This window comes from Schistocerca americana, chromosome 3 (assembly GCF_021461395.2).
Source record: "Schistocerca americana isolate TAMUIC-IGC-003095 chromosome 3, iqSchAmer2.1, whole genome shotgun sequence".
Lineage (NCBI taxonomy): Eukaryota > Metazoa > Arthropoda > Insecta > Orthoptera > Acrididae > Schistocerca > Schistocerca americana.
In genome coordinates this window covers 231,890,659-231,904,666 of record NC_060121.1, presented here as the reverse complement: position 1 = coordinate 231,904,666, position 14,008 = coordinate 231,890,659, and the positions used below count along the sequence as shown (strand labels likewise).

Sequence of the window (14,008 nt, the reverse complement as noted above, 5' to 3'; positions counted from 1 at the left end):
ATAGTTTAATTCTTAATTTATTGGCGTGTTTTTGTATACTTGCATTGTTTAATTCATAAATTTCAGGTGTATTACAGTATTTGAGAGTTGTAGCATAGTGCTTTAGTACCTGAATAGTATAAATTCGCGTAGTCATCTGTCTTCTGTTTTTGTTTTGAATGGCCAGTGTCGGTTGGTCACAGCCAGTGCGCTCCCTGCCACCGTTGGATAAGCAGCTGCCAGCAGCAAGTCGTATACTCTTAGCTCACTTATTTGTTACATAGTTTAATTCTTAATTTCTTTGCGTGTTTTTGGGTACTTGCATTGTTCAATTCATAAATTTCGGGCGTATTATAGTATTTGAGAGTTGTAGCATCGCGCTTTAGTACCTGAATAGTGTAAAATCGCGTAGTCTCCTTCTGCCGCCAAGCAGTGTGTCAGCAGTGCGCAAGTAGCTGCATTAGTGCATTTACTAAGCAATCTTGTATTTTAATAACCGTTTAAATTTTGTGTCGAATTGTTTGTGCTCCCTGTAGATTAGTTCATACGATCTTTGCTCAACAGTTTTTAGCATGGATTGGGACTGCGACTGCTGTGTTTGGATGCGGGCTGCGTTGGCATCCCTTCGCTCCCAGCTTCAGGCAGTGTTGGCTTCGGTCACACAGCTTGAGGCTGTTGCCAATGGGCATCACTGTGGCGGTCCGGATGGGGGTTTGTCAGGGATGGCCAGCTCGGCCCACGCATCCCCCGATCGGACTAACGCTGTGGCTGCCCGGGATACTGCCCACATTGAGGCCGACCCCTCACCCGTGGTAGAGTGGGAGGTCATCTCGAGGTGTGGCAGGGGGCAAAAGACATTCCGGAAGGCTGAACGGAAGGCCTCTCCAGTTTGTCTGATGAACCGGTTTCAGGCTCTGTCTCCGGCTGATACAGATCTTCAGCCAGACATGGCTGCTTGTCCTGCTCCAGAGGTTGCCCCTCAGTCTGCAAGATCTGGGCGGTCACAGAGGGTGGGCTTACTGGTAGTTGGGAGCTCCAACGTCAGGCATGTAATGGGGCCCCTTAGGGATATGGCAGCAAGAGAGGAGAAGAAAACCAATGTGAACTCCGTGTGCATACCGGGGGGAAGCATGCCAGATGTGGAAAGGGTCCTTCTGGATGCCATGCAGGGTACAGGGTGCACCCATCTGCAGGTGGTCACTCACGTCGGCACCAATGATGTGTGTCGCTATGGATCGGAGGAAATCCTCTCTCGCTTCCGGCAGCTATCTGATTTGGTGAAGACTGCCAGTCTCGCTAGCGGGATGAAAGCAGAGCTCACCATCTGCAGCATCATCGACAGGACTGACTGCAGACCTTCGGTACAGAGCCGAGTGGAGGGTCTGAATCAGAGGCTGAGACGGTTCTGCGACCGTGTAGGCTGCAAATTCCTTGACTTGCGCCATAGGCTGGTGGGGTTTCGGGTTCGGCTGGATAGGTCAGGAGTCCACTACACACAGCAGGCGGCTACACGGGTAGCAGGGGTTGTGTGGCATGGACTGGGTGGTTTTTTAGGTTAGATGGCCTCGGGCAAGTACAGAAAGGGCAACAGCCTCAAAGGGTGCGGGGCAAAGTCAGGACATGCGGGGACCAAGCAGCAATCGGTATTGTAATTGTAAACTGTCGAAGCTGCACTGGTAAAGTACCAGAACTTCAAGCGCTGATAGAAAGCATCGAAGCTGAAATTGTTATAGGTACGGAAAGCTGGCTGAAGCCAGAGATAAATTTTGCCGAAATTTTTACAAAGGCACAGACGGTGTTTAGAAAGGTTAGATTGCATGCAACTGGAGGTGGCGTGTTTGTCGCTGTTAGTAGAAGTGGATAGTTCCTGTGAGTTATTATGTGTGGAGGTTACACTTAACAACCGAGCTAGGTTAATAATTGGCTCCTTTTACCGACCTCCCGACTCAGCAGCATTAGTGGCAGAACAACTGAGAGAAAATCTGGAATACATTTCACATAAATTTCCTCAGCATGTAATAGTCTTAGGTGGAAATTTCAATTTACCAGATATAGACTGGAACACTCAGATGTTTAGGACGGGTGGTAGGGACAGAGCATCAAATGACATTATACTGAGTGCACTATCCGAATATTACCTCGAGCAATCAAACAGAGAATCAACTCGTGGAGATAACATCTTGGACCTACTCATAACAAACAGACGCGAACTTTTCGACTCTGTAAGTGCAGAACAGGGACTCAGTGATCATAAGGCCATTGCAGTATCCATGAATATGGAAGTAAATAGGAATATAAATAAAGGGAGGAAGGTTTATCTGTTTAGCAAGAGTAATAGAAGGCAGATTTCAGACTACCTAACAGATCAAAACAAAAATTTCTGTTCCGACACTGACAATGTTGAGTGTTTATGGAAAAAGTTCAAGGCAATCGTAAAATACGTTTTAGACAGGTATGTGCCAAGTAAAACTGTGAGGGACGGGAAAAACCCACCGTGGTTCAACAACAAAGTTAGGAAACTACTGCGAAGGCAAAGAGAGCTCCACTGTAAGTATAAACGCAGCCAAAATGTCTCAGACAAACAGAAGCTAAACAATGTCAAAGTTAGCGTAAGGAGGGCTATGCGTGAAGCGTTCAGTGAATTTGAAAGTAAAATTCTATGTATCGACTTGACAGAAAATCTTAGGAAGTTCTGGTCTTACATTAAATCAGTAAGTGGCTCGAAACAGCATATCCAGACACTCCGGGATGATGATGACATTGAAACAGAGGACGACATTCATAAAGCTGAAATACTAAACACCTTTTTCCAAAGCTGTTTCACAGAGGAAGACAGCACTGCAGTTCCTTCTCTAAATCCTCGCACAAACAAAAAAATGTCTGACATCAAAATAAGTGTCCAAGGAATAGAAAAGCAACTGAAATCACTCAACAGAGGAAAGTCCACTGGACCTGACAGGATACCAATTCGATTCTAGACAGAGTACGCGAAAGAACTTGCCCCCCTTCTAACAGCCATGTACCGCAAGTCTCTAGAGGAACGGAGGGTTCCAAACGATTGGAAAAGAGCACAGGTAGTCCCAGTCTTCAAGAAGGGTCATCGAGCAGATGCACAAAACTATAGAACTATATCTCTGACGTCGATCTGTTGTAGAATTTTAGAACATGTTTTTTACTCGCGTATCATGTCGTTTCTGGAAACCCAGAATCTGCTCTGTAGGAATCAACATGGATTCCGGAAACAGCAATCGTGTGAGACCCAACTCGCTTTATTTGTTCATGAGACCCAGAAAATATTAGATACAGGCTCCCAGGTAGATGCCATTGTCGTTGACTTCCGGAAGGCGCTCGATACAGTTCCACACTGTCACCTGATAAACAAAGTAAGAGCCTACGGAATATAAGACCAGCTGTGTGGCTGGATTGAAGAGTTTTTAGCAAACAGAACGCAGCATGTTGTTCTCAATGGAGAGACGTTTACAGACATTAAAGTAACCTCTGGCGTGCCACAGGGGAGTGTTATGGGACCATTGCTTTTCACAATATATATATAAATTACCTTGTAGATAGTGTCGGAAGCTCCATGCGGTTTTTCGCAGATGATGCTGTAGAATACAGAGAAGTTGCAGCATTAGAAAATTGCAGCGAAATGCAGGGAGATCTGCAGCGAATAGGCACTCGGTGCACGGAGTGGCAACTGACCCTTAACATAGACAAACGTAATATATTGCGAATACATAGAAAGAAGGATCCTTTATTGTATGATTATATGATAGCGGAACAAACTCTGGTAGCAGTTACTTCTGTAAAATATCTGGGAGTGTGCGCGCGGAACGATTTGAAGTGGAATGATCATATAAAATTAATTGTTGGTAAGGCGGGTACCAGGTTGAGATTCATTGAGAGAGTCCTTAGAAAATGTAGTCCATCAACAAAGGAGGTGGCTTACAAAACACTTGTTCGACCTATACCTGAGTTTGCTCATCTGTGTGGGATCCGTACCAGGTCAGGTTGACGGAGAAGATAGAGAAGATCCAAAGAAGAGCGGCGCGTTTCGCCACAGGGTTATTTGGTAAGCGTGATAGCGTTACGGAGATGTTTAGCCAACTCATGTGGCAGACTCTGCAAGAGAGGCACTCTGCATCGCAGTGTAGCTTGCTGTCCAGGTTTCGAGAGGGTGCGTTTCTGGATGAGGTATCGAATATATTGCTTCCCCCTACTTATACCTCCCGAGGAGATCACAAATGTAAAATTAGAGAGATTCGAGCACGCACGGAGGCTTTCCAGCAGTTGTTCTTCCCGTGAACCAAACGCGACTGGAACAGGAAAGGGAGGTAATGACAGTGGCACGTAAAGTGCCCTCCGCCACACACCACTGGGTGGCTTGCGGAGTATAAATGTAGATGTAGATAGCAACTTATCAAACAGTTGAGGTGCCAACTGGTTGATAACACATATCTAGGACTGAAAATGTTACATTTTTGGATAATATCCTTTTTCAGAGGTAACTAGTACGTAATAAACATACACCTGCATGGCTACATTGCCCTTGCCAATAAAAGTATACCAGCACCACAACTTGACTAAGGTAAGGGATTGTGTCATGTGAAGCAGGCAAGTGGAGAAAGAATGTTGGAGAGGAGCGAGGGATGGAGGGAGGGGTAGCTGATGGGTGCGAAGAAGAGGCACGAGAGAGCTCATTCTGGAGCAGACAGGAAGACTTGTGGTGCTGCAATTGAGTAGTGCCTGAAAGAGGAAGACAGAACAGAGAAGGGGTAGATTATGGAGAAGGGGATGGAAATAGCATTAGTTAACTTATATACCAAAGACCTCAGTCCCACAAAATTTTAAGGCCTATGCAAAAACCTTCAGCCCCATATTCAAGCTTGATAATAGTGGACTCATAAAATGCAGACACTCCTTCTTCTGACCCTTACAGCGGAAACATTTCTTGCCATCAACCTCACCAACCAAAACTGACTACACATCAACACTGAACCTTTTGTCTCCCTGTTCATATCTCTGTATGACCATCTGCCACTCCCACCTAACCACAACCTAGTCCAGTAATTCCTTATCTTCAACCTGGTCACAGCTTCCTCTCCTAGATCCTTCTGCAAAGACACAAACCTCTTAACAGAGGGAAGAATGCCTATTCACAACTTTAAGACAGAACCCATGCTGTTCATCCATCCTGTAGACAAAGTCTCCACTACTGTCATGATGAACTGCAATGATTATCTGACAGAAGGTATCTGCCTATTTCCCCCCTATCTCCACAATAATGCCCTTCCACTGTGATCCCATTTCAGAAGTCCAGAATAACCTCCAACCCCTACTCAATTCCTTAGGCACATCCCAAATTCACTCCCTCAAATCCATCTTCCTTCTCATCCTAATGACAACCCCCCTCCCCCCAATACACCCACCTACTACATGTTCCCCCAACTCCATTAACCTGATTACCATCCATGTCATTGATACAAACCATTCCCACCCATTACCACCTAAACCACTACTTGTCATTGTTGACATCATTTCTCTGTACGTCAACAAGTTCCCCTATGTGCTACCTGAGCCCCTACTCATCACTGTTGATGCCACTTCTCTCTACATCATCATCCTCCGTGCCCATTGCTTTGCTGCTATTGAACACTATCTCCCCCAGTTTCCTTCAAACTGCAGATCCACCACCTCATTCATTACACATCTAGCTAACTACAGGCTCACATATAACTACTACTTCTTTGAAGGGAAGATATACAAACAAATCCATGGCATGAGCATGGGCACCTATATGGCACACTCCTATGTAAATCTGTTTATGGGCCAGAAACTTTCTAAGCCACTCAAAATCTGGTTCAAATTCATTAAAGACATCCTCATGATCTTGACCAAGTTCTGAGATACCCTGTCCTCATTCCTCCACAGCCTCAGCACCTTATTTCCCATCCATTTCAGCAGGCCTTTCTCAACCCCATGTGCCACCTTCTTGGACACTGAGCTCCACTTCTCTGATGGCCTCATCCATATCTCTGTCCGTATCAAATCCATTAACCACCGACAGTACCCCACCAACAGTACCTGCATTCTGTTAGCTGTCATCCCTTCCACGCCAAAAAATCATTCCCATGTAGTCTGGCCACCTGCACATGGCGCATCTGCAATGATGAGCAATCAATGATGAGCAATCTCTTGTCCACTATGTTGAAGGTCTTGCTGAAGTTATCAGAAAGAGGGATTTGTCCAAACCTAGTCTGCAAACATACCTCCTAAACCACATCTTCGACCAATCTGCTGAACCAACTGTAAAGGAACACCACTCTAATTACCCAATATCTAATTACCCCGAACCAGTACTGCTAAACCACATACTTCACCAGGGCTCATAAAAGAGGATCATCCTACCAACAATCCTTCCTGCTCCTCCAAAAGTGGTATTCCACTGCCCACCCAGTTTAAAAAGTAACCTGACCCATGCTTATGCCACATGAACTCCCAACCCCTTGCCCCATGGATCACATCTGTATTGAAAACCCAGGTGAAAGGCCTGTCCTATGCACTCATCCAGCTCACCCTATTTCAGCACCATCACAGGTACAACCTTTCCTATCAGAGGCAGGGCCATCTATTAAAGCAGTCATATTAAGAGGGTTATCCAGGAAGTATAGCCTAAATCGCCGTAGCTACCTGAACGATCCGTTAATACTCAAAGACACATGTGCATCAACTCCTGGTATGTCTTACTCATCACACAACACAATTTGCATTGGTACTGTTGCAGTGTGCCGTTTCCGATATCAGTTCAAAATGTTTAAAACAATTGATCAGCCCATCAACTATGAAATACAGTCAGTGATTCAGTTTTTGACAGCTAGGAACACTGCTGCATCGGAAATTCATCAACAGATAAGTGAGGTGTATGGCCCCAATACAATAAGTGTCAGTAAAGTGTGTACATGGGTGAGAGCCTTCAAAGACAGACAGTAAAATGTCTATGATGAATGGCGATCAGGCTGACCATCAATGATCTCAGAAGATTTGATCAAATACATGGACAAAAAGATGTGCAAAGACTGGTGATTCACAATTTAAACTTTAGTATAGCAATTTCTGAATGTGGGTAGAACAACTTTGCACAAAATTGTCTGTGAAAAGTTGCAATTTTGCAGATTGTGTTCACATTGGTTTCCCAGGCTGCTTACTGAGAAACACAAAATGGAAAGAGTGGCTTGTGCTCTTGAATTTTTGGGCTGATATCATAAGGAAGGTGATCAATTTTTACAGAATGTTGTCACAAGAGATGAGGCAGGGGTTCTCACATGACCCCAGAGTCTTAATATCAGTCAATGGAATCGTGTCACATGACATCATCAGAGTCAAAGTCAAGGCCAAACAGACAATCTCAACAAACAATGTTATGGCAACTGTGTTCTGGGATAGGTATGGAGTCTTGTTGGTTGAGTTTATGCAGTGAGGGATAACAATAAATGCAGTCAGTTACTGTTCTAACATGACTAAACTTTGATGTGTAATACAGAATAAGTGACACTGTTTCCTGACGTTTTGAATTTTGTTGCTGCATGACAATGCCAGACCCCATTCTGCCATTTACACCCAAAATCTGACCAGATTTTTGGATGGGAACGGATTGTCCACATACTAATCAGTATAGACTTGGTGCCAAACAATTTTCTCTTGTTTTGGCACCTAAAGGAGTTTCTCAGTGACAAGCACTTCGCAACAGATGATGAGATGAAAGAAGCACCTAAAGACTTCCTCACAGGTGGCAGACATCTGTGACTTAGGGATATAATAGCTTGAAGAATGTTATGACAAATGTTTAAACCAATATGAAAACTATGCAGAAAAATAACATGTAAGGAATTAAATACAAAAAAGATATTTGAAAAAATCTGTGATGATTTATGTTCTACAAGAAATTGGATCTTACTTTCCAAATTATCCTCACACATACCAGTTTTGCTGCAACTTTTGCACAGCCTTTTCTGTGAACATGGCTACCAACAAGCAGTCCACAAGAATGAACTACTACTGCCCGACTTTCGCAAATAACAGAGTTGGCCGAAAATTGGTGAAATACACTGCTGAGCACAACATGCTGGATCTTCCTTCCAATGCCAGCTCCTCTGTACTACACTGAGGTGACAAAAATCACCGGATGGCTATACCCACATATACAGATGGCAGTAGTATCGCATAAACAAGGTATAAAAGGGCAGTGCATTAGCAGAGCTATCATTTGTACTCATGGAACACATATGAAAGGGTTTCTGGCAGGATTATGGCTGCACAACAGGAATTAATAGATTCCAAAAGCAGAATGTTTGTTGGAGCTAGGCACATGGGACATTCCATTTCAGATATCATTGGAGACTCAATATTCTGAGATCCACAGTGTCAAGAGTGTGCTAAGAATACCAAATTTCAGGCATTAACTATCACCGTGGACAACACACAAGCCAACAGCCTCCACTTAGTAAATGAAAGCAGCAACGTCTGCATAGAGTTGTCAGTGCAAACAGACAAGTAATACTGGAAGAAATAGCTGCAGAAATCAATGTGGGACAAATGATTAACATATAAGTTAGGACATCACTGCACAATTTGGCATTAATGGGCTATGGCTGCAGACATCCAACATGAGTACCTCTACTAACAGCAAAACATTGCCTGCAGCACCTCACTTGGATTTGTGACCATGTCGGTTGGACCTTCGACAACTGGAAAACCTTGTCCTGGACAGATGAGCCCAAGTTTCAGATGGTAACAGCTGATGGTAGGATTTGAGTATGGTGCAGACCCCATGAAACCATGGACCCAAGTTGTCAATAAGGCACTGTGCAAGCTGGTGGTGGCTTCATAATGGTGTGACCTGTGCTGGGTGCTATGGTCCAATTTAACTGATCATTGGCTGGAAATGGTTATGTTTGGCTACTTGGAGACCATTTGCAGTCATTCACACACTTCATGTTCAACAACGATGGAATCATGAATCTTTATCTTATTTATATATCAAAAAAACATTAGGCTGGTATGAAATACAAATCCTTGGCAAAAAAGTACATCTGTTCATATAGTCCGGATATGTCATTAGTAAAAGTGAGAACATCTTTAAAATGGCTAAATAAGTTGCAGGCTTTCATTTCTGCACCCTATAGCACAGCTGTTATGCACTGAAGTGCCAAAGAAACTGGTATAGGCATCCATATTCAAATGCAGAGATATGTAAACAGGCAGAATAGGGTGCTGTGGTCGGAAATGCCTATGTAAGACAACAAGTACATAGTGTAGTTCTTAGATCATTTATTGCTGCTTCAATGGCAAGTTATAAGAATTTAAATGAGTTTGACTGTGGTGTCTAAGTCAGCGCACGAGTAATGGTACACAGCATCTTCAAGGTAGCGATGAAGTGGGGATTTTCCCATACAACCATTTCACAAGTGTACCATGAATATCAGGAATCCAGTAAAACATCAAATCTCCGATATTGCTGTGTCAGGAAAAAGATCCTGCAAGAACATGACCAATGATGACTGAAGAGAATCGTTCAATGAGACAGAAGTGCAACCCTTCCGCAAATTGCTGCAGATTTCAATACTCGGTCATCAACAAGATTCAGCATGCAAACCATTCAATGAAACATCATCAATATGGGCTTTTGGAGCCAAAGGCTCACTCATGTACCCTTGATGATTGCATGGTACAAAGCTTTACGTCTTGCCTGGGCTTGTCAACATCGACATTAGACTTTTGATGACTGGAAACATGTTGCCTGATCCTATGAGTCCTGTTTCAAATTGTATCGAGTGGATGGACAGGTAGGGATATGGAGACAACCTCATGAATCCATGGACCCAGCATGTCAGCAGGCAACTGTTCAAGCTGGTGGAGGCTCAGTAATGGTGTGGGGTGCGTGCAGTTGGAATAATATAGGACCTCTGATATGTCTAGATAGACTCCAACAGGTGAAACATATGTAAGCATCCTGTCTGATCACCTGCATCCATTCATGTCCACCGTGCATTTCGATGGACTCTGGCAATTTTAGCAGAGCAATGCGACACTCCACACATCCATAATTGCTACAGAGTGGCTCCAAGAACACTCTCCTGAGTTTAAACACTTCTGCTGGCCACCGAACTCCCCGGACATGAACATTATTGACCATAGCTGAGATGCCTTGCAATGTGATGTTCAGAAGAGATCTCCACCCCCTCGTACTCTTACGGATTTATGGACAGCCCTGCAGGATTCATGGTGTCAATTCCCTCCAGCACTACTTCAGACATTAGTTGAATCATTGCCACATCATACTGTGGCACTTCTGCATGCTCATGGGGGCCCTACACAATATTAGCCCGGTGTGTCAGTTTCTTCAGCTCTTCAGTGTATGAAACTGCTAACTAATAAACAGGTATGCACACACTATTGTGTCTGAACAACAACTGAATGAACTGATCATAAAAATGACTGGACAGAAAGTACATAATGTTATGAAAATAATAATAATAATAATAATAATAATAACCCGTGGAGACCCGGGAAAAGAATAGGCCTCCGGTATGTTCTGCCAGTCGTAAAAGGCGACAAAAAGAACAAACCACTAATAGGGCTAACCCCCCTTTTAGTGTGATTAGTTGGTTCAGGACAGAACTAAAGAAGCCTCGGACAAGCGCCATCATGGTCGGGGACGACGCTTGAACCCTATGCCCGCCCACAATGGTAACAACACTGCTAGCCAACTGGAAAATGATTCAAATCCAAATAGAGGTGTTTTGCAGGATATGCTTCCTGCAACCACCCCAGAAGGAAAACAAAGACAGAGGATGAGATGGTCAGATGAAGTAAATCGACACCTCATGTTCTGTTATTACCAAGCAACAAACCTAGGAACCAACACAACTGGATACAGATCACAAGTATACACAACATTTATTACCAGATATTGACACTTGTTCAATTACCCGAAAGTTCCTAAATGCAATGTAACATATACCATACAGTTAAAAGGAAGTCACGCTTGATCAAGGTCCGCGTCACCTTCCATTTTTAACCAGACTTAACGTCTGAGACAAGAAAGAAATAATAATAATAATGGGGTAGGAGCGAGATTTGAACATGGATCTCCCACTAAACAATCCAACACTGTGATCACACAGCCATGATGTGGTGATTTTTACAAATCACTCAATGTTACCATCTTGAGCTTAGTCCATTCACTGTTTCTAATTTGCTTCTTTTTACGCAGTTCAGTACACCTTCTTCCTGGTTTAATGTGTGATCTATGTTCAGTTTTTGAGGGGCAATCCACTGGGCCATTTTACCACTAAATCTGAGGGGTTGAGATGGGGAGTTTCCCTTGTTAGTTATTTCTGTATAGCTAAGTCCATTTCAATAAAGAACCCACAAACAGTATACACAAGCATGCTGCTATTGTCAAAAAAACTGACATGTTTGAAGGCTTAATGAGTTATTAATTATTCTTCATTCACAATGTTACCTGTGTAGTGCCTGCCAACATCTATTGTTGCATTTAAATCCAAGCCCACATTCAACATTCAATTATCCACAGAAAGAGCTTCAATAAAGACATAGCCACTCACTTTAGCTGCTGGAGTCCATGCGGGATCACTGTCCATATCCTCAGAGTCAGAGTCTTCTTCAAATTCTTCGAGGTTGTACTTCTTTGTGTTACTTATTTCTTTTGCCTTCCGGGGTGTCATTTCCCTCCTGGGCAAATAAACAGTTTGGTCTGGAATACAAAAAAAGCACATTTTAGTAGAGCCAGGGCACTAAGTAATATACCTCACTATTTATAACACTGAGCAAATTTCTACTGAATATTAATGCAACAGCATACCCTTGGGTTTTCTGGTGCATTAATTTGTGTAATACAGATAATAATTTAGAAAGCATTGAAACACATTAAATATTTAGCATAAAGTGTGAAGTTTATAAAAAGAAATTCCTTGACTACTAATTTGCCTGGCTGTTTAACAAGTAGATGCGTTGTGATAAATGTCAAGTAATTAATAGTATTCACATTGTCAGTGATAGAAGTTCCATCTTACCAGAGCCATATTTTGTTCCCTGAAATTTTCACCGACTTCAGAGAATGTCACTTAATTCATAGTGATTTCTAAAATAGTTTTGAAATCATGGTTGTTCTATTTTTCTGGAGGGCATGCAGCTTTACTGTATGATTAAATGATGGGTAAAATATTCCGGAGGTATAATAGTCCCCGATTCGGATCTCCGGGCGGGGACTACGCAGGAGGACGTTGTTATCAGGAGAAAGAAAACTGGCGTTCTACAGATCGGAGCGTGGAATGTCTGATCCCTTAATCAGGCAGGTAGGTTAGAAAATTTAAAATGGAAAATGGATAGGTTAAAGTTGGATATAGTGGGAATTAGTGAAGTTCGGTAGCAGGAGGAACCAGACTTTTGGTCGGGTGAATACAGGGTTATAAATACAAAATCAAATAGGGGTAACTCAGGAGTATCTTTAATAATGAATAGGAAAATAGGAGTGCGGGTAAGCTACTACAAACAGCATAGTGAACACATTATTGAGGCCAAGATAGACACAAAGCCCACGCCTACTACAGTAGTACAAGTTTATATGCCAACTAGCTCTGCAGATGATGAAGAAATTGATGAAATGTATGATGAGATAAAAGAAATTATTCAGGTACTGAAGGGAGACGAAAATTTAATAGTCATGGGTGACTGGAATTCGACAGTAGGAAAAGGAAGAGAAGGAAACGTAGTAGGTGAATATGGACTGGGGCTAAGAAATTATAGAGGAAGCCGCCTGGTAGAATTTTGCACAGAGCATAACTTGATCATGACACTTGGTTCAAGAATCATGAAAGAAGGTTGTATACATGGAAGAACCCTGGAGATACTAGAAGGTTTCAGATAGATTATATAATGATAAGACAGAGATTTAGGAACCAGATTTTAAATTGTAAGACATTTCCAGGGGCAGAAGTGGACTCTGACCACAATCTGTTGGTTATGAACTGTTGATTAAAACTGAAGAAACTGCAAAAAGGTGGGAGTTTAAGGAGATGGGACCCGGATAAACTGAAAGAACCAGAGGTTGTACAGAGTTTCAGGGAGAGCATAAGGGAACAATTGACAGGAATGGGGGGAAGAAATGCAGTAGAAGAAGAATGGGTAGCTTTGAGGAATGAAATAGTGAAGGCAGCAGAGGATCAAGTAGGTAAAAAGACAAGGGCTAGTAGAAATCCTTGGGTAACAGAAGAGATACTGAAATTAATTGATGAAAGGAGAAAATATAAAAATGCAGTAAATGAAGCAGGCAAAAAGGAATACAAACGTCTCAAAAATGAGATCGACAGGAAGTGCAAAATGGCTAAGCAGGGATGGCTAGAGGACAAATGTAAGGATGCAGAGCCTTATCTCATGAGGGGTAAGATATACACTGCCTACAGGAAAATTAAAGAGACCTTTGGAGAAAAGAGAACCACTTGCATGAATATCAAGAGCTCAGATGGGAATCCAGTTCTAAGCAAAGAAGGGAAAGCAGAAAGGTGGAAAGAGTATATAGAGGGTCTATACAGGGGTGATGTTCTTGAGGACAATATTATGGAAATGGAAGAGGATGTAGACGAAGATGAAATGGGAGATACGATACTGCGTGAAGAGTTTGACAGAGCACTGAAAGACCTGAGTCGAAACAAGGCCCCCGGAGTAGACAACATTCCATTGGAACTACTGACGGCCTTGGGAGAGCCAGTCCTGACAAAACTATACCATCTGGTGAGCAAGATGTATGAAACAGGCGAAATACCCTCAGACTTCAAGAAGAATATAATAATTCTAATCCCAAAGAAATCAGGTGTTGACAGATGTGAAAAATTACCGAACAGTCAGTTTAATAAGCCACAGCTGCAAAATACTAACACGAATTCTTTACAGACGAATGGAAAAACTGGTAGTAGCTGACCTCGGGGAAGATCAGTTTGGATTCCGTAGA

General features: G+C 42.8%; 1 protein-coding gene across 3 annotated transcripts in view; it reads right to left on the bottom strand.

The window, feature by feature from the left end:
- Positions 1-14,008, bottom strand: part of LOC124605480 — a 136,674-nt gene that overhangs the window by 84,761 nt on the left and 37,905 nt on the right. For all 3 annotated transcript variants that reach the window (XR_006978650.1, XM_047137201.1, XM_047137199.1), the window contains exon 3: positions 11,607-11,755. Coding sequence is in view for 2 of the 3 variants with exons in the window: in XM_047137201.1 (XP_046993157.1) it covers positions 11,607-11,755 (149 nt within the window). In the remaining variant the exon portion in view is untranslated. The remainder of the gene's footprint in view (positions 1-11,606; positions 11,756-14,008) is intronic.